The 25,147-nt window shown below is 50.5% G+C and overlaps 1 protein-coding gene across 1 annotated transcript in view; it reads left to right on the top strand.

Annotated features, from left to right (window-relative positions):
- The first annotated feature begins 8,856 nt into the window (after positions 1-8,856).
- Positions 8,857-25,147, top strand: part of LRP1 (LDL receptor related protein 1) — an 81,007-nt gene continuing 64,716 nt past the window's right edge. Inside the window, exons 1-6 of the mRNA XM_053554553.1 lie at positions 8,857-9,401; positions 17,407-17,529; positions 20,623-20,760; positions 23,133-23,252; positions 24,641-24,769; positions 24,877-25,140. Of these exons, the coding sequence (XP_053410528.1) occupies positions 9,335-9,401; positions 17,407-17,529; positions 20,623-20,760; positions 23,133-23,252; positions 24,641-24,769; positions 24,877-25,140 (841 nt within the window). The 5' untranslated portion in view covers positions 8,857-9,334. The remainder of the gene's footprint in view (positions 9,402-17,406; positions 17,530-20,622; positions 20,761-23,132; positions 23,253-24,640; positions 24,770-24,876; positions 25,141-25,147) is intronic.

The raw sequence follows: 25,147 nt of genomic DNA, 5'->3' as shown, positions 1-25,147 counted from the left end.
CGCCGCCCTCAGCCATTCTTGAGTAAGCTCTCTCCATTGGGCTTTGTGGTTTCTCTTTCTCGGCCATTCCCCTTCCCGAAGAGAGAGCGATTGTTCTGTTTGTTTTTTTTTTTTTTTTTAATATAAATGAAGTAATGGGATATACTTTTATGTCTGGCTTCTTTTACTCAAGGTGTTTTGAGATTCATCTGTGCTGATGCATGTACCCAGTTTGCTCATTTTTATTGCTTAATAGTATCCCATTGTACAGATATACTACAGTTTATCCTTTATTTAAAATAATGATGGATGACCGCCAGGTCTCCGGGCACAGTGGCTCACGCTTGTAATCTTAGCACTCTGAGAGGCCAAGGTGGGTGGATTGCCTTGAGCTCACAGTTTTGAGACCAGCCTGAGCAAGGAGACCCTGTCCCTAAAAGTAGCCAGGCGTTGTAGCAGGTGCCTGTAGTCCCAGCTACTCAGGAGGCTGAGGCAAGAGAATTGCTTAAGCCCTAGAGTTTGAGGTTGCTGTGAGCTGTGACGCCTCGGCACTCTACTGAGGGTGACAAAATGAGACAGTCTCGAAATATAAAATAAAATAATGATGAACAGCTGGGCTATAGCCAGTTTTTTGGCTATCATGAAGAAAACAGCTATGAACATTGTATGTGAAGTCTGTGTGTGAACAAATGCTCTCATTTCTCTCGGATAAATAACTAGGAGTATAACTGCTGAGTCACAGAGTAGGTGTATGCTTAGTTTTATGAGAAACTGCCACACATTGTTCCAAATTGATAATGCTTTTTATATTCCCACCAATGTGGTCTGAGGACTCCAGTTTGCTCTGTTTTCCCACTAACATTTGGTATTTTCAGTTTTTAAAAATTTCATAACTTTAGGGTATGAAGAGGTATAATATTGTGTTGTTGTTTTGTAGAGACAGAGTCTCACTTTGTCGCCCTCAGTAGAGTACATGGTGTTGCAGCTCACAGCAACCTCCAGCTCTTGGGCTTAGGCGATTCTCTTGCCTCAGCCTCCTGAGTAGCTGGGACTACAGGCACCTGCCACAACGCCCGGCTATTTTTAGAGACAAAAATCTCACTCTGGCTCAGGCTGGTCTCAAACCTGTGAGCTCAGGCAGTACACCCACCTGTGCCTCTCAAGTGCTAGGATTACAGGCATGAGCCACTGCACCTGGCTAATCTACATTTTCTTAATGACTAAAGATGTTGATGTTTCATGTGCGTATTGGTAATTTACTGGGTTATCTTTTTATCACTATGTTATAGGAAATTTTAATTACATACCACTGTCCATTCTCAGATCAATGCCACTATTTGGCATACTTAAATATTTTCTGATTGATATCCTTTTTTTTTTTTTTTTTTATGAGACAAGGTATCTTGCTCTGTTGCCTAGACTAGAGTTCAGTAGAGTGATCACAGCTCACTGCAAGCTTAAACTCCTGGGTTCAAGTGATCCTCCTGGCTCAGCTTCCCAAGTAGCTAGGACTACAGGTATGCAGTACCATGCTCAGTTGATTTTTACATTTTTTATATAGATGGGGGTCTCACTATGTTGCTCAGAACGGTCTCAAACTTCTAGGCTCAAGTGATCCTCCTACCTTGTCCTTCCAAAGTGCTGAGATTATAGGCATGAGCCACTGTGCCTGGCCAATGATTTCTTATGATGAACAAACATTTTCAATTTTGAGGTTTCATTTATGGTTATTGCTTTCTATGGCTTAACAAAGGTTTGGCTTCCTCTAAGACATGAAGATATTCTGTGTTTTCACCTAAAAGCCTTACAGCTTTATGATTTTAGTTTTTATGCTTTAGGTACATAATCTATCCTGACTTTAATTTTTGTATATGGGGGTGGCGCCTGTGGCTCAAGGAGTAGGGCGCCGGTCCCATATGCCAGAGGTGGCGGGTTCAAACCTAGCCCTGGCCAAAATCCAAAAAAAAAAAAAAAAAATTTGTATATGGTGTGAGGTAGGGGTCAGGGTTCATTTATTTCTCTTATATTGACATTCAGTTGTTTCAGCATCATTTCTTTTTTTTTTTTTTTTGGCTGGGGCTAGGTTTGAACCTGCCACCTCTGGCATATGGGACCGGCGCCCTACTCCTTGAGCCACAGGCGCCTCCCTCAGCATCATTTCTTAAGAAGACATTTCTTTCCTCCAACGGAGTGCTTTAACATCTTTGTCAAAATCAAATAACCTTTGCTGTGATGTCAAGAAGTTGATGCAATAGGAATTCCCACTTCTCATCCCCTCATAGAAACAGATTTAACAATATATTGATCAAAATACCTTTATGAGAAGTCCAGGATCTGATCAAGAGGTATGGCACTCCAGACAAGCACAGAGCTGAGAACAGCAACATTGAGATAGGTCTTGCATCTCTGGGTCTAGGAGTGGGGGCTTTCGCAGTAGGAGACTGGTCTCAGTTTCCAGCTCCAAGTAAAATTCCAGATTCAGTAATGAAGAGTTAAAGAATGGAGGCTGTGCTTAGTCAACATTGAAGCAAGAAGGCAGAGGTTGCACAGGGCAAGGTAGAGGAGCAGGGTGGAGGGGTGGTAACTACTAAGGAACTAGAACAAGAAATTTAGCAACCATCTAATGATTTTTATTATATTGAAAGATTTGAGGGAAATGATAGCTGCATAGAAAACTAATCAAATGAAAAATAATTCCAAGATAAAAATGTACAAAACTATCATTATAAACTAAAAAATGCAAGTCGAATTTTTTTTTTTTTGAGACAGTCTCACTATGTTGCCCTTGGTAGGTAGAGTGCCGTGGCATCACAGCTCACAGCAACCTCAAACTCTTGGGCTGAAGTAATTCTCTTGCCTCAGCCTCCCAAGTAGCGGGAACTACAGGTGCCCACCACAACACCAGCTATTTTTTGTTACAGTTGTTTAGTTGGCCTGGGCCAGGTTCGAACCCATCACCCTTGGTGTATGTGGCTGGCACCATAACCACTGTGCTACGGGCACCGAGCTGCACGTTGAATTTTAATTTTTTTTTAAAAAGTAGATGATCATGTGTCTATTTCTGGCTCTCTATTCTGTTTCATGGATGTGTTTGTCAATCTTTATGCCAAATCCACATTATCTTGATTACTGTAACTTACAACTCTTGAAATCAAGTAGTATGAATCTGGGAATTTTTTTTTAGCATTGGGATTTTTTTTTTTTTGAGACAGAGCCTCAAGCTGTCACCCTGGGTAGAGTGCTGTGGCGTCACAGCTCACAGCAACCTCAAACTCTCAGGCTTAAGCAATTGTCCTGCCTCAGCCTCCCAAGTAGCTGGGACTACAGGTGCCCGCCACAACGCTCAGCTATTTTTTGGTTGCAGCCATCATTATTGTTTGGCAGGTCCGGGCTGGATTCGAACCTGCCAGCTTAGGTATATGTGGGAGCATATACCCTAGCATTGGGATTTTTAAAATCTCCTCAGGTGGTTCTAATATGAGCCAAGGTTTCTAGACCCAGCTTTCTCTGTCACTATCTCTAGCCCAACACAGTACACAATTAGTATACTTGATCCTACTTCCGTATTATCTCAGAATTCTCTTCTTCTCAAGCTGTATCACTGATGCATTAAGGATTTATCAGTTTCTCATCTGTATTACTTCCAGAAAATAAAATTCTCTTAGTGTGGCTTAAGACACCTTTTGTGATAAGGCTTCCTGATACTCTATCCATTTGCCTTCCCCAAAAGTACCTTAAACTTTAGCCTTATTGTATTTGTTGTTTCTCAAAAGGGCTAAACTTCAGCCTAACCATATTTGGTGTTCCTCAAATGTCTTAAACTTCCTCATGCCTCCAGGCCTGTCCTCCAGACTAAAATACCCTTTTCTCCTATCATTGCTTACCATTTCCTTCTTCTCTTTCGACATTTAGCCTGGCATCATCTGCCCCTTTTATCTGGAAGAGGCATCTTCCCTGGTCCCACAGCCCACTGTGTATGCCTTCATCACTGGCACTAAGGTGCTGTGATGTAATTGTCAGTCACCTTGATCTGTAAACTTTTTTTTTGTAGAGACAGAGTCTCACTTTATGGCCCTCAGTAGAGTGCCGTGGCCTCACACAGCTCACAGCAACCTCCAACTCCTGGGCTTAGGCGATTCTTTTGCCTCAGGATCCGGAGTAGCTGGGACTACAGGCGCCTGCCACAACACCCAGCTATTTTTCTATTGCAGTTTGGCCGGGGCCGGGTTTGAACCCGCCACCCTTGGTATATGGGGCTGGCGCCCTACTCACTGTGCCACAGGCGCCGCCCCTGTAAACTTCCTGAAGGCTGAGCCAGTGTGTTTCCGTTTCTTGTTCTTACCGTGTAGCAATGTGCCTGGCACATGTTAGGTACGTAATAAATGTTTATTAATGAAGTCTGGGCACCGATCTGCATTGTGATTTAGGGTAGATTCCTTTCCTTATCTACTAAGTGGAAAAAACTGCTGCTCCCCAAAGTGCTTATGAGAATTAAGGGAGCTAATCTATGTAAATAAAGTCCATTGTGTAGGCCTGATACATGGTAAATACTCAAAGAATGTCAGTCCTTTTCCCAAGCCCCACCCTCCACAGGACCCTTCAGAGATATCCCTTCCTATGCAGACTTCTTTAACTGGCCGCTAGGTGGTGGTAACTTCTGGCCTGACATTCAGTCCCAGAGCTTCCCCCTCATTAATGAACCATCCCAGGCCCTATTACACTCTGACAGAAAAGGGGGGTGTTTAATAACTTGCTGAGGGAGTCAACAAAAGAGATAAACACTAACTTCATTGTCCCAACACCATTCTAGGCATCCTGGCCATGAATTTCAAGGAATTTCAGCTTGATTCCCTGCTATTTTGGTTATACTTCCAACTCAAGGATTTGAATATGGAAGAAGCTGCTTAAGAATAGAAGTTGGGAGAAAGAGAAGAAGCTGAGGCAGAGAGAGAGCAGGTAAAAAATGCTATAGGAGAGACACAGAGAAGATGCTTGAGGTCAACTCCCATACAAGGACAGGAACCTCTAGTCCTCACGCTCCTGCCAGCTTCCCCACCACGCAAGAGCTCACACCGGGTGGATACAAGGAAGAAAAAGACATGGTCCCTGCCCTCAAGGAGTTTTGGTGGACACAGAACCTACAAAATTGAGTGCTAAATTCTGGATACCGAAGCTATCTTGAGTACAAGTTTGGAACAAGAGGGATAAACAGAGCAAGAATAATAGGAGAGCTTTTCCGAGGATGGTAGAAAAGAGCAGAAGGTGGGGGGCGAGGGACAGTGAATCCCCTCAGTTAGGAAAAGCTCAGAAATATGCTTTCTCTCATCTTACAGAGACACCCTCAGCAGTTCACTTTCTGGGAATAACCCAAGTGCCCAACAATCCCAAAAGATTATGGAGCACTCAAGCAAGGGAATTTCAAGTAGCCAAGAGTATGAACTAAGTATGTACATATAACTTGGAAAGGAATCAAGCTAATTGAAAAAATAAGTTACAGAATAATATACTGTATATTGGCTCGGCGCCTGTGGCTCAAGTGGCTAATGCACCAGCCACATACACCTGAGCTGGCGGGTTTGAATCCAGCCCAGGCCCTCCAAACAACAATGATGGCTGCAACCAAAAAATAGCCGGGCGTTGTGGTGGCCGCCTGTAGTCCCAGCTGCTTGGGAGGCTGAGGCAGGAGAATCACTTGCGCCCAGGAGTTGGAAGTTGCTGTGAACTGTGATGCCACAGCACTCTACTCAGGGCGACAGCTTGAGGCTCTGTCTTAAAAATAAATAAATAAATAAACTGTATATTATATGTGCTCATATGTGGTTTAAAAGAATATTCAGTTATATTTGTATGTCATTGAAAAAAACCAAACACCCTTGGAGGAGAAAGAAGGAACCCGTAGTAGTTGACTCAAAGAATGGAAGCATAGGGAGAGGCAAATTTCCTTTTCACCTTAACACCTTTCTATACTCTGAGGTTTTATTATTATTATTTTTTTATTGAGACAGAGTCTCACTTTGTGGCCCTCAGTAGAGTGCCCTGGTGTCATAGCTCACATCAACCTCCAATTCTTGCGCTTAAGCAATTCTCTTGCCTCAACCTCCCAAGTAGCTAGGACTACAGATGCCCGCCACAACAGCTGGCATTTTTGGTAGAGACAGGGTCTCACTCTGGCTCTGGCTCAGGCTGGTCTCGAACCTCTGAGCTCAGGGCAATCCACCTGCTTTGGCCTCCCAGAGTGCTAGGATTACAGGCATGAGTCACCACGAGTTTTTACTCTGGCCTATACTCTGAGTTTTTAAAGTATTGGGTTTTTATCATTTTTTAACAATACAAAGTTAATAAAAATAGGGTGGTGCCTGTAGCTCAGTGGGTAGGGCGCCAGCCCCATGTACCAAGGGTGGCAGGTTCAAACCTGGCCCTGGCCAAACTGCAACAAAAAAATAGCCGGGCGTTGTGGCGGACGCCTGTAATCCCAGCTACTCAGGAGGCTGAGGCAAGAGAATCATCTAAGCCCAGGAGTTGGAGGTTGCTGTGAGCTGTGACACCACAGCACTCTACCAAGGGCGATAAAGTGAGACTTTGTCTCTACAAAAAAAAATATAAATAAAAATAAGTAAATAAATAAATATACAGGCTTGGTGCTTGTATGTCAGTGACTAGGGCGTCAGCCACATACACTGGAGCTGGCGGGTTCAAACCCAGCCCAGGCCTGCCAAACCACAATGACAACTACAACCAAAAAAAAATAGCCGGATGTTGTGGCAGGCACCTGTAGTCCCAGCTACTTGAGAGGCTGAGGCAAGAGAATTGCTTAAGCCCAAGAGTTGGAGGTTGCTGTGAGCTGTGATGCCATAGCACTCTACCAGGCCACATAGTGAAACTGTCTCAAAAATAAAAATAAAAACAAACAAACATACATATATATATTACACACACACATTCATATTCAGACAATAAGGGCCGGGAAGCTGCAAGAAGTGTCAGGTTGGAAGGCCATGATGGAAGAATTCACATTCAACTCAGTTGTCCACAGACAGCCAGGAGAGGTTCACCAATAAGGAAAAGATATAGAAAAAGCAGAGTTTTAGGACGATTCATCCGTGTAAGATAGATGTGGGGGGGGGGGAGAGCCCCTTCACAGCCCTCTCAGGCTACATATGGTTGTCCCAGATATCTTTTTCTGTTCAAAGCCGTCTGAAGTCCGTTTCAACCTGATTTCACTGGGAAGGACCCAGGAAGGATGGTAGGCATGCATGAAAAACATTTGGTGACTCTCTGCTGGGTGCCTCACACTTTGTCAGGCCATGAGAGCTGGATAAAAGGAGAAATAAGACCCCAACCCTGCCCAGAGAAACTCTCTGGCAGTGGAAATGGAGGAAATCTGAGATATATTTCAAAGGAAAAAAAAAAAAAGACAAGCTTTGAGCACAGGCTGGCAAACTAGATATAGGAAGGAACAGCCCTCTTTAGAGTTGGCAAAAAGTCTTGAGGTTTCCAGACTAAAGGCAGACTAAAGGCAGGTCTCCATGGCCCTGAGCAAAGCAAGCTAGAAGAAGTTTAAGGTTGAGCTCACCGTCATTAAGGGACAAGTCCTTCATGCTATTCCCCTTTCTGCCAGGGACAAACTGGAGTGGGGACTCCAGGCTTTTCCGTGACTAGAAGAAGGGTGGTGCATCAGTCCCTCATCTCTAACGTCAATTTTTGGCAGCCAACATAGACTGCCCAGCTCCCTACACTGACTTCCAGACACCCAGAAAGTCAGACACCAAGGATACAGCCTTAAAACGCCGCCCAGAAGGGGGCAGTGGCCAGCAGCACGTTCACAGGCCCGGGAACCGCCCGGCGTCTTCTGGACTGTGTATCATTCCTGTTAAGGGCCGAGCCCAAGGACAAAGGTCCGGGCCCCGCACTCAGCAGACACCCCTTCAGAACCCGAGGCCTGAAAATGTCCTGAAAGTGGGGGTCCAGAGTCCTGCATCTTATTCCAAACCCTGATGCTTGGAATCTAATCCCTGACTTGGTGGGAAGTCAATTAGAGGTATAAAAAAACAACACAAAAATAAATGAGCCCCGACCTCTCAGGGCGAGAAGTGGTGGCCTTTCCTCAACCCCACCCGCAGTGACTCACCTCCCTCCAAACCAAGGCCTGCCCCTCCCGCGCCCGGTACCAGGCCAGCAAGGCGGGGCGGGTAGTAAGGTGGGCACCATCATCCAGCCCTAGGCAGGCAGACAAGCTCTGGCGTGTCCCCGCGGGTATCCCTGTTTACTCCGAGCCCCACAGAGAGGTGGGGGCGGGCCCTGGTGGCCCCTCCCTCACCCCGCCCCCCTCTGCCGCAGGCCCCAATCCAGGTCCAGTCCTAATCAGAGCGCACCCTTTCCCTGTACCTTCCCGGCACACAGGCGGCCCCTGCCTCCATGCTGGGCAGGGGAGGCACAGTAGTCTGGGTTCCCCGAGAAAATCAGGCCTTGGCTCCGGCCACTCAGTCCTAGACCTTCCCAGAAGGGCCTGAAATCCTGGGGTATAACACCGAGTTTCAAAGAGGACCCGCTCAACCTAACTCGCCCACTGCCCAATCCCACCATCGGTTCCTTCAGCTCTCTGGAGCGCGCCTCCAGCCAGGAGGCACACCGCAGGCCCCAAACTGACTAGCGGGCTCCCGAGACCCCCATACTCGGACCGTTTTCCAGATCTCCAAATACTGTCGCTGCTCCGACTCCCTCTCCCGAGGGCAACGCGCCAAATCGGCGCATGCGCACTCACTGGATTGCCGCGTAGCTCTTTCTCCCCCCCACCTCTTTCCCCGCCTCTTCCCTCCTCCCCCTCCTTGATGTCCCCTCCCTCTCTCCATTCAGCCCCCCCCACCCCCCCCGCGGCACTTCAGTCCGGGGAACAGCGGTGAGAGCTCCTGGCCCATGCGCTGAGGACCCCGAAACGAGGGGAGCCCCTAGAGCTCCATCAGGCCCTTTCCACAGGCTCCCCCACCGGGTCCACGCCCCCCACCCCGCACCCCGCCTCCTCCCAATTGTGCATTTTTGCAGCCGGAGGCGGCTCGGAGATGGGGCTGTGAGCTTCACCCAGGGAGGAGGAGAGACCAGCTAGGAGTAAGGCGGGGTAGAGGGTTTGGATTTGGGGGCACGGGGCGCACAGGGCGCACCCCCATCAGCGGGCCTTCCCCAGGGGGCTCTGAACTCTGCCTCTTCACCCACGCCCCTGGTGAGCTTTCCGGAGGAAAGAATAGAAAAGGAGGAGTGGGAACGGAGGAAAAAGAGGGACCCCCCAATTGGGGGGGGGGCGGTGAAGGCGAGAAGTAGCAGGACCTGAGGGGAAAGGGCTCTGCTTGCATCAGCCCACACCATGCGGACCCCGCCGTTGCTGCTGCTGCTGCCCCTGCTCTCAGCTCTGGTCGCGGCCGCTATCGATGGTGAGTGAGATTCCCTGGCCCCCTTGTACCCCTGGGGGCACCCCTCCCCAGCCCCCACTCCCGCTTACCGATAGGGAAGGGAGACGCGGGAGGGGGTGCCTTTTGTTATCCCAGTCCAGCTGACACAGCAGCGGCCCGACTGGGGGCGGGGATGGGGGTACGATTTGAGGGATGGGGGTGCTGGACAAATGATGCTTCACGGGCCCCCCAGCTCAGACAAAGGCAAAAGGCCTAGGTAGAGAGAAGGCTCCCCCTTTTTCTGATTCTGGGATCCAGAGGCCTTCTGCTATCTCTGTTCGGGGAGGGCCTCCGCCTCCCCCTACATCCTTCCCCCCCCCCAACCTGAATTGTGAAGGAATCCGGATTTGCAATGTACGGCTGCGAAAGGGGGCGGGGGTGGGGGGCTTTTGCTGTGGCCTCTGAAGCGAAGGGGAAGCCGAGCCAGGGGTACCCCGCTGGGCAGAGGGCAGGCAGGCTGAGGAAGGCTGTGGATGGGTAGAGGGAGGCCCCCTGCTTGGGTGTGGAATCGTCCGAAGCCCGGTGTGTGCAGGCCTGGGTTCTGAAGTGGGCTCTTTCCCCTCTCAGGACCTCTGTCAGTAGCCAGGCTGTGTTGGGGGGTAGCGGGGGTGTCCATGCTATGTGACTTTGAATTTTCCTTCTTAATTCCTTAATTCCTAATGTTTGAGATGAACAAACGTCAGATGTCATCGTTGAGGAAGGGGACTAGAGAACGGCCTGGAATCCTGGGGTAGGAAGGTGGGGGAGGCTGCTTTCTCCCTGATTTCTGACTGGATCACAGTTTGGATTGGAAGGAGAGTTGGAGGTTGCATGGGGGTTGTGGCTGTGCCCCCACCCTTCTTTACTAAATATGTTTATTCCCTGCCCCCTTCTCCTATTCACATACTCTTTGTATATTGTAGAGTTAGGCTGGGGCTAGACCTGTGCTCTTTGGGAGAAATGGGGTGCCCCTTTCCCCTTCTTCGTCAGCTGTTTTTTCTGTTACTTGTGAGTCACTGGTTCAAGTCTTGCCTAAGCGTTAAGCTGGGGTCATAAGGGTGGACTGGGCTGGGTCCCCTATTTAAGAATGGGCGGTATCTCATCCCTTCCTGTCATCTTAGCCCTCTCATCCAAGGACAAAATTGGGCCCAATACCATCATCATACACCCCCTTCCTCTGTCTTCTAAATCTTTCTGGGCTGAGATTGGGAACATTTTTCTCTGAAACCAGATTATTTCCCCAAGCCAACATGCTTCAGTTGGAGCAGGAGGGTCAGAGGGTCAGCAAGCAGCTGTGCCCAGAAAATTCATTCAGTGGCCCTCAAACATGCCATTTTGGGGACTATCTGTCTGACCCCTCCCCCCCCATTTCCAGGAGGAGGAAAGAAGCTCTGCCCTGAATACCTTCCAGATTAGCTCTTTCGTCTTATTCTCAGCCCTGTGAGGTGAGAGGGCAAACTAAGGCAGAGAGGTTTGGATGCAGCTGCTTCTGGGAAGGTTAGAAACAAATTTTTGAGAGAGACTCATCAGGAGCCCTGTGAATTAGGGTGGGTAGAGTTAGGCAGAAGCAGAAAAAAGGCCACTTGCCCATCAAGAATGGGCTCCAGCTAGCTTCATTTGCAGGTTCTAAAGGGGTTCTATTTGCCACATCAAATAAATTGAGAGAGATTGGAAGAGGGAGACTGTTCCTGCTCTCCCTGATCATCTCCCTACCCTTTCTTAAAATCTCCACCCACTCTCTCTCTGTATCCCCAGCTCAGACTGAACTCCATTCAAAGCCCCTCCTCAAACACACACCAATATTTCTACCTTGGGAATGGGAATATAAATAATTGGTTCCACACCACTCCAGGGGGTAGAAAAGGGAAACTGCATGGAAATGTAGGTCCAACTCTCTTCAGAGGCAGCCAATGGAATACTCGTGTTCCTACTGCTCCCTCTCGCCTTGGGGCCCACAGACACTGAACTTTCTTTGCTTTCTAGAGAAGGAAAGCCTCCTGGCCTGGCTGAGCTGTCTTGGTGTCTAACCTTCCTTCCTCCTGCTATCACAGCCTTGCTGCTTTCCCTCCAGGAGAGCAGTCCTAGGGGCTTTCCCACTTCTTCTGCTTTCTCTTCTATGCCTAAAACTGTCCCCAGGGTACCCGCTTTGGGGAGCAATGCCACTCCTAGTTAGTAGACAAAACTGAGTGTACTTGCCACTGGGAAGGATGGAAAAGACCCAGTAAAGAATGGGAAGAAGGGGTTATTAAGGGCCCTGCTGAGATTAGGGAACATTTGTGGAGAGGGCACCTCCAGGCAGATACTGCTCAGAAAGAAGGCTGCTTTCTCCCTCTCCTCCTCCCCCTTTCCACACACCCCCTTGAGCTGATATATTGCCAGTTACTAGAAAAGGTGGGCAGTGGAAATGCTGAGGCTGGGGTGTTAGTCTCCTGACTCCCTGAGAAACAGTCCCAAGCCCTTTTCTCCCTGGTCAGACCCAGATCCTTTAACATCTCCCCTTAGCTCATCTTTAAAGCAGGGCTTGTAGGGAAATCATTTGGGGACTGGAGGAATATATTGATGTTTGGGGCTTCTTTACAAGGCTTTCTTTTCTCTAATCTTGTTCCTTCTTCCTTCATTTTCTCCTTTTTTTTTTTTTACCCTCAACCCCTTCCGTATCACTGGGCCTCCCAAAGGACGACTGCCTGGTCCCTAGCCAGAGTCAAATCCCGTCTAAACCCCCCACTCTTCAAAACCCTCTCCTTACCTTTGAAAAGCCCCTACTTACTCAAGTCTAACTCCTTTCCTCCTGCCGCAGTCTCAGAACTTCCAAGCCTGTTGGGTTTATTCCATATTCCCCCACACACACACCCCAGTTTTCTCCTCTCGGGGTCCTTCTACCTCTTGGACTCTCCACATTTTATGCTCTCCAGCTCTGGATGGGAGGGTGCACACTTCTCTTGGGGAATCTCAGTGTAGTTGACTGGGACTGTGCAAGGGTCCCTGACTTGGGACTTGGTGGTGGCAAGTATGAGCGGTCAGGGAACCTGGCCCCCCCTTCTGTCCCAGATTTCAGCCTGGTTAGCAGGATCCTGCATTGTTTGGAGAAGGAAGCAGTTGTCTCTGGAGTGTTTCCGGTGCAGTGGCCTCAGGCCCCAATATAAAACCTCCTTGGGAAAGAGGTGAGGGGTATGGGAGGAGAGAGAGTTGTCCCTTTTGCTCCCCCAGGGAAGACTAGAATCTCTCCCAGACCCTGACTTCCCTGGCTAAAGAGCTCCACTCTTCCTTCTTCCCATCCTCCTGACTCCAGGGGAGGCAGTGGCCTATATTCTGCATCTCCCTTGGGTCAGACCCTGCTAGGACCTGGTATCTCCCCTGCTACCTCCCCAAGCCAGGTTATGCCTGCCCCCCCCCCAACTCTACTCTGAATCTCATTCTCTGGGTTCATCCGAGTACAACTGTGTTACCATCTCGGCAACCTCTGGGCTGAGCCCCCCTTCCTGTCTTTCTTGCCTGCCTATCTGTCCCTGGTGTGTGCCTGTCATACATGTGTGCTGTCTCAGCCTTCCAGAACCTTTCTGTCGCTTGTCTCTCTTATCGCCATCCTTTGTGGCGTTCTCTGCCCTGACTCTCTCCATCTCTGTCATATCTCATTTTTCTCTGCCTATCTCCATTTACCACCTTCCAGACCTCTTGGTATCCTGAGAACTACCTGGGAGTGACAGTCTTCCCAGGGCTTTGCCACTTGCTCCTGAGCTCCCACCTCCCCATCCAATCCAGTGTCCAGCTCAGCAGACATAGAGAGTCCCTCTACTTTCCTCCAAGTTCTAATTTCTTCTTTCCCCTCACTAATTTTGGGAATGTGTTTTGGAGAGAGTGTTTCTGGAAGAAAGGAACTTGACACCCTTTGTGGGCTGAGAGGGAGAAAGGAAGTACGTGTATTTCAGATGGAAGGAGGGAGGTTAGATTTTTGGCAGAACTTCCTCTTTACCAGGAGCCTAGGAACTGGAGAAAGATATAGGGAGTGGGGCAAGAGCTAGAGCTTTTACTTCTGATGAACATAGGTCATGCGTGTCTGGTGAGGTGGGGGGAGTAGTTGGGGAGGGCTAATAAAGGCCTGGTGACAGATATGGTGACCTCTGGAGGCATTCTAGGGGTCTGGATTTTATTTGTGGGGAAAGGAAAGGATGTTGGGGAGGTCACAGGTCAGGCTAATGTCCTGCTGAGTCAATATTGACTCAGAGTGGAAGGGGAGACCCTTCCTCTCCCCTGGCAATCTAAGCCACCCTGTCTATCTGTCCAGGCCGCAAAACAGAGGCCTAGACTCAGGAATGACAAAAATGTGTCTGAGCCTCTCTGAGCTGCGGGAAGGAGCCATGGGGTAACACCCAAAATACATAAAATTCAGTGGAAAGCTCTCAGTTTGGGTCTGGGAGGCCTTTGCTGCCCCATTCCCATATGTTTGAAAGTTCAGCTTCTTGTAGGCTGTGCCCCTGGGTTCCCCACTTCCCTTAGATTTGTCATGCAGCTCACTTTAGAAACCATCCCCCCACCTATCTCAGAGGGAGAGCCTATCTCTCACTCTGTGTCCACTCTTGAAAAGGGCCCCAAGGTCTCTTTCATGCTTTTCCTGCCTCCCAGCCTCCTTGTCCTAGAGGAAGCACCATCTGGGGTCTCAACACTCTTCTCCTTCATACCTCAAGAGGTATGGCAGGATGGGTCACCCTCCTCTCCAGAACATTCCTTCAGGGCCTGGACTTTCCTGTTGCCCTCTCTTCTCTGGCCAGGCATTCTCACCCTCCTTCCCCACAGCACCCCCCAAGATCCCAGAATGGGACAGAGGATGACAGCCAAGGCTCAAGCAAGGCAGTGGGGTCTGTGTTGTGTCTAGACACACACCCAACCCTACACCTCCTGCCCTGGCTCCAGCTTGGTGGCCCTGAGGGCCGTGGCTGGGCTAGACGCCTGGGTTTGGGGGGGTGGGCAGGGTGCATGGCGGTCACATTCATCTTCAGGCAAAGCTGAGAACAGACGGCCCCTGTGTCCTGGTGTTCTTCCTACAGCCTCGCTCCCTCTCCTCCCTCTCTAGTTCCATCCTCCTCCTCCCTCCTGTCTCACTCCTCTCTGTCCCATTCTCATCCCTCTTCATCTCCCCCAGGCCCTCCCCTCCTCTCTGATTCCTTATAGTCAGTCCCTCTGCCCACCCCCAATGCCAGAGAAGGAAGGTCTCCTTTCTTAAGCCAACTTTTCCTGCTCTGTTAGGGACTACTCTGGGCCTCAGTTCCCTCATCCGCAAAATGGGGATTGCAATGGCACCCCTCCCAGGGCTGTGGGCTTCTAAATGAGGCAACACACACAGTGTTTTAGATCAGCAGCTGGCGCTTAGTGACTGTGCTAAAAAGTGTTAGCTCATAGCATCAGGAAGCCCGGGCCCTCAAAGGGCGGGAGGCAGGGCAGGCTGTTGCTTCTGAACTTTGGGCAATGTTGTTCCCTAGTCTCTACTGCGGGCCCCAAAGGTGTGTTTTCTGGTGCTGGATTCAGATACAGAGGGCTCAGCTGCGGGGAGTGGGGTTGGCTTTGCCTCTAAGCAGATTATAAATTTCCTACCCCACCCCCAGCTCGGAGCAAGGCTTCATGGGCTATGGAGACTGCCCCAAAGTAGGCTATTTGTTTCTTTCCTGCCCTCTCCCCCTAAAGGAAATCAAAGACACGCCTCAGCCTTCTCACTCAAGATTCTGGGGCTCTCTCCACCATCCCTGACAGGAAGGAAGTTCTTCCCCATATCTCTCCACAATCCTGTGCTGCCCTGACCCGTGGGAGATGTGTGTCCCCCTAAATCCCTGTGCTCTGGGCCTGAGGAGATGCTGCTAGGGGACAGGGGCCCTGCACCCTCCTGGTCCTTCCACTAGCCCCCATCCCCCACTCCCCTCCCTCTGCAAGAGCACATCTGGTTTGTGAATCTCTCTCATTCCAGCTTTTGGAGTTTGCCAGCTGCTGTTTCCTCTGTCGAGTTCAAGCCAAAAATGGGGGTGGGGGACAGCCGGGGGACTAAGTGAGGGCCAAAGGAGGGGGGACTGTGGCTGGGATGTGGAACTGAGGGGAGGTTAGAATGACCAGCCAGTGACCTCAGGCCCTGACTGTGAGCTCTGCTGTGGGGAGGAGCAGGGACACGGACCACATCCCAGGTGGGGAAGGGAAGAAGTGGGTGGCACAGGGGTCCATTTCTGAGTTCCAAACATGCCACCTGCCTCTGTGTCCCTGTCCACCCCTCTTCCCCCCTGCCCGCCCAAACTGGCCTCGGCTGGTCAAGGGAAGTGGATGGTTCTCCAGCATGCTAACTAGGCTGTCAGGCTGTGTTTCCCGGGAAGACCTCACAGCTGGCCCAGTGGGGCAATGAACTCAGCATTATCCACCTCCTCAAGGGGCCTTTATTCCCGGCTCAGAGTGGAAGGGAGAGGAGGGGCTGGGGGGGCCTGGCTAGGCCATCCTTGATGTGTTTCCTGAACTCGGTCATTCTGGCCAGGGGCCTGAGTGCAGTCCCCTCTGCCAGAGATGAGGGTTAGGGAGGGAGGACATCTCCACGGGCCTCGACACATTCCCTGCCCACCCAGAGCCCAACATCCTTTCCTTATTCTCTGTCTCTACCCTGCGTTTGATTTAGTTGTGTGCACTGTCTTCCCAGGGAAATGTGGCTCCTAAGGGGTGGAGGGGGGCATCTCACCCTTCCTTGGCACCCTAATGCCTAGTGAGGTGCCTGGCACAGGGCTGGCCTCCAGTGCGTGCCAGCAGAGCAGACATGGAAGTGACACAGCCCGAGGAAAAGGTGATGAAGGGCTGGGAGCCTGGGAAGCCAGCCCCAGGTGGGGGTGCAGGAGGTGGGCGACTGACTCCACTTCCCCTGGAGGATGTGGTGACAGGAGTTGGGAGGACAGGTTCTTTCAGGGGGATTGGAGGACTGTTGTGAGCTGCACTGGTTAAGAGCCTGGAGTCAGCTGCACTGGTTAAATCCTGGTTTTGCCCCTGTCAGCTATGTAACCCCAGGCAAGTCATCTTGCCCAGTTTCCTCATCTGTGAAATGGTGGTATTTGTCATCCCTACTTTTCATCCTGTGGAGGGGATTAAATAAGATGATACTTGGAAAGAACTGGTTTACCAGAGTGCCCAGCACATGTGCAGCCTGTAGTAAGAGTTAGCTACTAGCATTCTTATTTTCTCCTTGGGGAATGAGGGAAGAGAATGGGGAGCGAGGGAGGCTGGGGGTGGGTGGGAGGGCAGGGAAGAGAGGTCCTGGAAGTGATAACTAACTTCATAGGCTGGCTGGGTTGAAACCAGCTCCTGGAGGTCATCCCAACCATCTCCTGCCTTTGCTCCTAGAGTCTGTTTTCCTGAGCAATCTTTAGGTGCCTCTTGCCTCTGAGGACATCTTCTGAAAGTGCCCCTGCTCCAGGTCTAACCAGCAAGAGAGGCAGTGTCCTCAGAGAATGGAGGTGGAAGGAGGGCTCGCTCCTATCCAGCCTGGCCCTGCCCTCCCGTGCCCTGCTGATCCCATTCTCTAGACACCCCCATGGTTTCTGCCTGGTGGGGCTGCGTCGGGCATGGATGAGGTGATGGGTCAAGGGACTAGGAGTCTCCAGAGGGCAGGGAAAAAGAGAGGTCAGAAAAGACTGGCCCTGGGCTTCTAGTGGGAGTAGGAGGAAGATCAAGAGAAAACATGTCGAAGGCCTAAATGTCCTCCCCCTCCTCCATCACTGTGGATCATCCAAGCCAGGGGACATGTGTGTCTGAACAGCAAGGGCTTTGACTCTGACTTCTAGGGACAGGCAGCCTAGGGGACTTGAGAAGGGAACAGTAAAATGTGCTCCTGGAGCCTCCCCCACTCACCAGAGCAACCCCAAGCCACCCCCTTGGCTCAGAGTCAGGTCCAGCTGGGGACTGATGCTGGGGAAAGAGGAGACCTGGGGACTTTTAGGGCCACAGAGTTGGCTTCCACCCTTCACTTACACCCCCCCTTTTCTTGCTTTGCTCCTAGTTCCTAAGACCTGCAGCCCCAAGCAGTTTGCCTGCAGAGACCAAATCACATGTATCTCCAAGGGCTGGCGGTGTGACGGGGAGCGGGACTGCCCCGACGGCTCTGATGAGGCCCCTGAGATTTGTAAGTACCTTTTCTGGATCCCTCTCCCCAGATCCTTGACTTATTCCTCTTCCTTTGGCAGATGTTTGGGAGGAGGACAGGTGATCTCTAGCCTGATGTGGACCTTGCTCTGTGATTTTATTTGTCCATGACACAGTTCAAACTGTCCTTTCCCTCTTTAAAGTCCATGGCATGGTACCTGTGTGCTTGGAAATGACACCTCAGGTTTGTCCCTCAGCCACTACCCCTCAAGCCTGTCAGAAATAGCGTTGTCTGAGCTGACAGCTTTGCACAAAGATGGCCTTGGCTCCCTTCCCTTCCAGTTCTTCCCTCTTCATCCCACTTCTGAGCTTCTCTGACCCTTGATGAGAAGCCCCCAGGTCTTACTGACTCCCCTTCCGTCCTTGGGCTTCCAGTCCAAAGGCCACAGGCTCTTGCTGAGCCCCAGTACCAGAAGTCCCACCCACCCCTGTGCATTTCCCGACACCCCCTCCTTCCCCTGCCCCCAATAAGTGGTGTAATCAGAGGCAGCTGTTTAAACTGGGAGAAAGGTCCCGCCCAGCCTTCCCCCTGCCAAGGTGGTGGTGGGGTGTTGGTGGAGGACTTGCTGGCGGGACCCCAGTGTCCTGGGCAGCTGGCAGAGTCCTGGAGTCTCCACCTTCAACCTCTCCCCTGCTTGGCTAATCTGGGCCAGGGTCTAGGTGACCCTGAATTTCTGAATCTGTCTCTGTTCTCTCTCCCAGGCTTTATTCTGCTCCAGTCCTGTCTGTGTCCTGTCCTCACTTTCCCACCCATAATTATCAGGGGTAATTTTAGGGCTGGAAAGAGAACCACTATGCTCTTCTCACCCCACACCCTGCCCTGGGGGGCCAGGCCAGGGGCGCTCAGTGAGTGTATCTCTGGCAGGGCCAGTTCAGCCTGGAATCTCTTCTGACACCACCTGAGCCTGTCACATTTCTGACCCTGATGCTTGGGTGTTAGGAGTAGAGAAAGCTATGTAGATTGACCAGATCTGGCTCTTTTTGTTCATTTTTCTCTTAGTAAACCTACATTATATACATTCCCATGCTGTTCACATATGCATACTGCCTTGGACCCCATAGTCGCACACAGGCCCACCTGAGCACTGGAGCACCTGCCTCTGCCCACGTGAGGGCACAAATACGTCCTCATAGCAACACAGAGTGAACACTCTCAAACATGGATGCAGAAACACAACTTATGTGATGCCTATGTGTGCTCACACAGACTCACAAAAGGATATGGAAACTCATATCCTGAGGCCAGAAGCACCAGTACACACAGCTACACACAGATACACCCTCACTCACACCATTGCACACCACACACCTACTTCTTAGGCACACATGGGTAGGTGCACGAGTGCAGATACTCTCACCCACACATACTGTCCAGGCTTAGGGCCAACAGGCAGTGGTCTGTCTCTCTCATTCATTCTCTTGGGCAACAAAGGAAGTTTCAGAGACATTGCTAGTTGGTCACAACCTTTGACCCTTCCCAAATCCTTCTATCAGGCTAGCTGCTCTTGGGGTCAAAGTCTAGAATAGTGCTGTCCAGTAGACATATTTTGCAAGCCGTATATTTGACTTTGAAGCTTTCTAGTAGCCACATTGAAAAAAGTAAAAAGAAATGGGAAATTGATTTAAATATTTTATCTGATGTATCCAAAATATTGCCACTTCATTACAGTATATTATCTATATAAAATTACGAGTGATATTTTGGCACAATGGCTCACCCCTGTAATCCCAGCAGTCTGGGAGGCTGAGGCAAGAGGATCACCTGGGCTCTGAACTTTGAGATCATCCTGAGCAAGAGTGAAACACTAAGGTCAGGCACAGTGGCTCATGTCTGTAATCCTAGCACTTTTTTTTTTTTTTTTGAGACAGAATCTTACTTTGTCGCCCTCAGTAGAGTGCTGTGGCATCACAGCTCACAGCAACCTCAAACTCTTGGGCTTCAATGATTCTCTTGCTTCAGCCTTCCAAGTAGCTGGGATTACTGGTGCCTGCCACAATGCCTGGCTATGTTTTGGTTGCAGTTGTCATTGTTGTTTAGCAGGCCCGGGGTGGGCTCGAACTAGCCAGCCTCAGTGTATGTGGCCAGCGCCCTACTCACTGAGCTACAGAGCTGCCCAGCTCTTTTTAGAGATGAGGTCTTGCTCTGGCTCAGGCTGGTCTGGAACCCATGAGCTCAGGTAATCTACCCGCCTTGGCTTCCCAGAGTGCTAGGATTACAGGCATGAGCCCCTGAGCCTGGCCCAATCCTAGCACTTTGCAAGGCCAAGGTGGGTGGATTGCTGGAGCTCAGGAGTTCAAGCCCAGTGTGAGCAAGAGCGAGACCCTGTCTCTACTAAACATAAAAAAAACTAGCTGGGAGTCATGGCAGGCACTAGTCCTAGCTACTGGGGAGGCTGAGGCAGGAGGATCACTTGAGCCCAAGAGTTTGAGGTTGCTGTGAGCTATGAGGATGCCATGGCACTTTACTGAAAGCAACAGAGCGAGACCCTGCCTCAAAAAAAAAAATTATTTTTTCGGTATTAAGTTTTCAAAATCCCGTATGTATTTTATACTTACAGTTTGAACTAGCCCCATTTCCAGTGCCCACAGCTGCATGTGGAGAGTGCTATGTATTAGACCATGCATTTCTAGATGTGGCATTGCTCTTAGTCCCAGGCTCTGTGACCTGGGGAGCTTTGGGAAGATGTTCTTTGTCATTTGAGTTTCTCTCCCATAGACTCTGCTTCTCTCAGCTCACCAAAACTGTTTGCCTCTGACCTCAGCCTGTCTCTCGAGCATACAGCGTTGAGGCATTGATGTTCATAGGTGTGGGGCTTTGGGGTTCGGACTCGTTACTAAAGGACTAGTTCCCACCTCCACCTGGTGGCTTCCACATATGGCTACAGTTGGGAATGGCATAGAAAAGCTGTAGGTGGAAGAATTTAACCAGGCTCTGAAACCTCCTGAGGTCTAAAAAGCACAGGTGTCTCAAACTCCAGTCCAAGTTCATCCCCATCCCCAGCTCCTAGTGAACAGCTGCCCAGAAAGCCCCCATCACCAGTGTGGTCATTCCAGCCCCTCTGTCTGCCCCCAGGTCCACAGAGTAAAACCCAGAGATGCCAGCCGAATGAGCACAATTGCCTGGGCACTGAGCTGTGTGTTCCTATGTCACGCCTCTGCAATGGGGTCCAAGACTGCATGGATGGCTCGGATGAGGGGCCTCACTGCCGAGGTAAGGACTCTTCCATGCTCTCTAGTCCCAGGTGGGTGCCTTGAACTCTCAGTGGGCACCTGGTGGGATTGGAGGCCTGCTATCTAAGACTGTCCTTGCACCTTTCATGGAGATAAAGCCTTGTCCTCATCCCCTGCTTAGATTTGCCATGAGACAGTAGAGGAAATTGATAGGCCCCTTAGCCTTGAAGGTTGGCCAAACAGCCCTGTGAGCCTCAGTGACGGGCCTTGGTCTAAGCACTTTCCTCTGGCTGTGTGTACTTGGACAAATCACTGCCTCTCTCCAGTTCTCAGTTTCTCATCTGTAAAAAGAGATCAGTGTCTTTATACATGTTTTTTAGTAGCGTGGTCCTTTCTTTAAGACAGTGGTTCTTTTTTTTTTTTCTTTTGGCCAGGGCTAGGTTTGAACCCGCCACCTCTGGCATATGGAACCGGCACCCTACTCCTTGAGCCACAGGCGCCGCCCTAAGACAGTGGTTCTTAACCTTCCTACTGCCACGCCACGGTCCTTTAATACAGTTCTTGTGGGTCTCGACCACAGGTTGAGAACCACTGCTTTAAGAGGTTTTGTAGTTGAAACCTGAGTGCAAACACAGAGGAGCAGAGATGCTGTGATTACAGCTGGAGTTAGGGATCTAGAGTTTCGTTCCCCTGCCACCCCCACCAGTGCCCTGGCAGGCATCCCCGGAACTGCAGATCTCTGAGGGACCCTGAAGCTGCTTGGGGCCCTCTTGCTCTGACAGTCTGTATACTCTGAGGGGACTCATGGGAAAGCCATCCTGCCTGAGGAGGGAGATAGCAACATAAATCAGAGTCTTCCTGCTTGTGGCTCGGGCCACCAGCTATGCAGTCTTTTCCCTGAAGGTCCCTGTGGCCTACAAAGAGTCTTGGCCACTGCGCAATTGGGGAAGAGTCCGTGAGATGGTGGAAGACACAGCCTCAGGCCTGCACTTCAGGAAGTAGTGACTTCTCCCTTCTGCTGTCCTCAGGGTTTGGGCCCAGAGCAAGAGGCTGCCTCTGAGAGGTCCTGAGCCAGGCTGGGGAGGGACAGGCCTGGTGGGGTAGGGACCAAGTCCTGTGCCATATGTAGTCAGAAAACATCTGCCTGTAGGAGGAGACACGTCTGGCTCCTGTTTACTCTCTGTAGGGAGTATGGAGCAAGGGAGTTTGTGGAAGACATTTCTCCTTTCCTTTGGCTGGTTTTGCATGTTTCCATCCTAGGAGCCTTGGATGCAGAAGAGGGTGGGCCTGGCTGGGGGCTGACTCTAATTGCCACTCACACTCCTTTTTACAGGACAGTACATGTTCAAGTTTGCTTCCTTTTGATTATCTTTTCGATTTCAAAAACCGCAAAGAACCTCAAAGACCTAGGATTTGAACTTCCTTCTCTGATATTACAGAAGCTGGGCCTCCTCATCCCCCCACGCCATATCCAGAAGAGAAACTCTTTTCTAGGTTTTCCAGAGCAAACGATATTTTCCCCCTTTGTGGGGGAAGGCTTGACAGGCAGCACAGATGGGCTCTCGGGTGGAAGTGGGGAGGAGAGAGAATAGCTGGGCCTTGGCCCCCCATCCCAGCTCTTCCTGGCAGGCTTAGTGCCTCTAAACGTCTTAGCATCTCTGGCGGCTCTCCCTAAGGGGGGTGGGGGGAGTGGGAGTGTGAGGCAGCTGGACAAAAGGGTCTTTGTGGCCAGGCCGCCTGGCCCCACGCAATGCCATTAATTGGGTCGCTGGTCTGGGGGGGGCAACTGCTCTCCCACCTCTCCCCCCTCCTGTCTCATTCCCTTCTGTCTCCCCTGTGGAAGTGGGTCAGTGGCAGGAGAAAGATTAGAAAAAGGATCCTGAGGGAAACAGTTTTGCTCCTCCTCCCCATCCTCTACCTGGCCCTCAGGACTTCTTTCTGAGACCTCCAAGGCTCAAGTGATGGGTTTGAGAGGTGCTTCCTGCTGGGACAGATTAGATTGCAAGCCCACTCTTCACCCACAGATGAAGCCAACATCATAATCCCTGGGCAGTGGAGACAAGAAGCATATGAAAGGGATAAGACTCACTGTCCCCGCTTCTTGCTGACCCCAACAAAGTATCAGAACCCCTCCCCATAGGGACAGAGGTGGTCCAGAGCAGCCAGAGCAGGGAGATGTGGATTCTAAGCCATAATTGCCTATGTGACCTTGGGCTTGTCTTACATCCTCTTTGGGCTTCACTTTCCTCTCGTACAAAATATAGAGGGTGCTCCCCAAAGCCCCTTCCATCTCTGACATGCAGCCCTTAGAAGTGGTTTCTAAAGGTTGCCTGGAGTTGGGAGAAAGTTGTGCTCTGGGCGTGGCTGCCAGGTCTGGAGGCCTGAGTGTGTGTCTCTTCTGCCCCCATACAGAGCTCCGAGGCAACTGCTCTCGGCTGGGCTGCCAGCACCATTGTGTCCCTACACTCAATGGGCCCACCTGCTACTGCAACAACAGCTTTCAGCTGCAGGCAGACGGCAAGACCTGCAAGGGTACGTGAGTGCTGGTGCGTGTGTATGCATGTGTGAGTTTTGGGGGCAGGCAGGGTGGGCAGAGGCAGGGCCCTGGCTGGGGCAGAAGACAGGGAAGGAAGGTGCAGGAGAGTGAGGGCTCCCACTCGGGCGCGTGGACAGGAGCCCTAACCATTTGCTTCCACCAGACTTTCCAGAAAATCATCTTAATGTTATTTATAGGTCATATGTGAATTTTCTTGTTGTAAAAAAAGTAAAGCAAAGTCCCCTTTGACAAATCCCCCTCAGTTCTGGTCTCATTCCTTTCTCTGTAGAGTCAACTCTATTATCCATTTGCTATTTCTCTTTCCAGGCTCCCTTTAGTGTGCATTTGTGGATGTGTACTTAGGGAAAATTTATTTTATTTTTATTTATTTATTTATTTTTGAGACAGAATCTCACTTTGTTGTCCTGGGTAGAGTGCCATGGCATCACAGCTCACAGCTTAGGCGATTCTCTTGCCTCAGCCTCCCGAGTAGCTGGGACTACAGGCGCCCGCCACAACGCCTGGGTATTTTTTCTTGCAAGTTGGCCAGGGCCGGGTTCAAACCCCCTACCCTTGGGATATGGGGCCGGCGCCCTACTCACTGAGCCACAGGCGCCGCCTACTCAGGGAAAGTTTAACTGGAAGTAGTCCTGATGTGTGTGCGCTCTTTTTCACATAAGTTTCATATTGTACTGTATGCCCCATTGTCAATGGTTTTCACTCGACAGTATGTTCCAGGGACTTTTTTCTGTGTTAATATGCAGAGCTCTACATCATTTTTTAAAAAACCACTGTGATGTGAGACTATTACCACAGTTTACTTGGCCATCTCCCTATTGATGAGTAAGATGTTCCCAATCTTTCCACTGCTACAAGCGATACAAACTTTTCTGTTTTAAATTTGCCTCCCTTGGGTCTCTGTGCAAATGCCACTATGTTGGTGAAGCCATTCCTGACCCCTCTAAAAATCACAGCCTACCCCCGGAATCTCCATCCCTTTTCGTCTAACATACACCTTACTTTTTGTTTCATTTATTATTGAAATAACAAATATTTCGTTTTTTATTCAAATATTTCAAGTTTTACAAGGACAGCAAAGTGGGTCTATTATAAAATTCACTAGGTGCTTCCCTAGTGGTGGCACATAGTAGGACATCTTTTCTGAGCGGATGAGTGACATGCACATGCGTCTTTCTCTAGAGAAGTTTCTAAATCTGGACTTTCTGGATGAAAAACTTTGCATGTTTCATGCTGGAATACATTCTGCCAAGCTGTCCTTCAAAGTAGCTATAAGGATGGGCACACTGGTGATGTCTGAGGGGCACCTACTTCCCTGCCCTCGCTACATCAGAAATTGCCCCCTCCTTTGCCCTTTTCCTGGCAGACTTTGACGAGTGCTCCGTGTACGGCACCTGCAGCCAGCTGTGCACCAACACGGATGGTGCCTTCACTTGTGGCTGCGTGGAAGGGTACCTGCTGCAGCCAGACAACCGCTCCTGCAAGGCCAAGAACGGTGCGTGTAGCCACAGTGTAGGACCCTCAGTGCTGTTCTCTGAAGCGGGGTGGCCTGGGAGGTCTGAGGGCCCTGGCTGCATTGACTCTTCTCTCCCCGACCGCCAGAGCCAGTAGACCGGTTCCCTGTGCTGTTGATTGCCAACTCCCAGAACATCCTGGCTACGTACCTGAGTGGGGCCCAGGTGTCTACCATCACACCTACTAGCACACGGCAGACCACAGCCATGGACTTTATCTATGCCAATGAGACCGTATGCTGGGTGCATGTTGGGGACAGTGCTGCCCAGACACAGCTCAAATGTGCCCGCATGCCAGGCCTAAAGGGCTTCGTGGATGAACACACCATCAACATCTCCCTCAGTCTGCACCGTGAGTC

The sequence above is a fragment of the Nycticebus coucang genome, chromosome 12 (genome assembly GCF_027406575.1).
Source record: "Nycticebus coucang isolate mNycCou1 chromosome 12, mNycCou1.pri, whole genome shotgun sequence".
NCBI lineage: Eukaryota > Metazoa > Chordata > Mammalia > Primates > Lorisidae > Nycticebus > Nycticebus coucang.
Note: the sequence above shows the minus strand (reverse complement) of the source record. Positions and strands in the feature narration are given on the sequence as shown.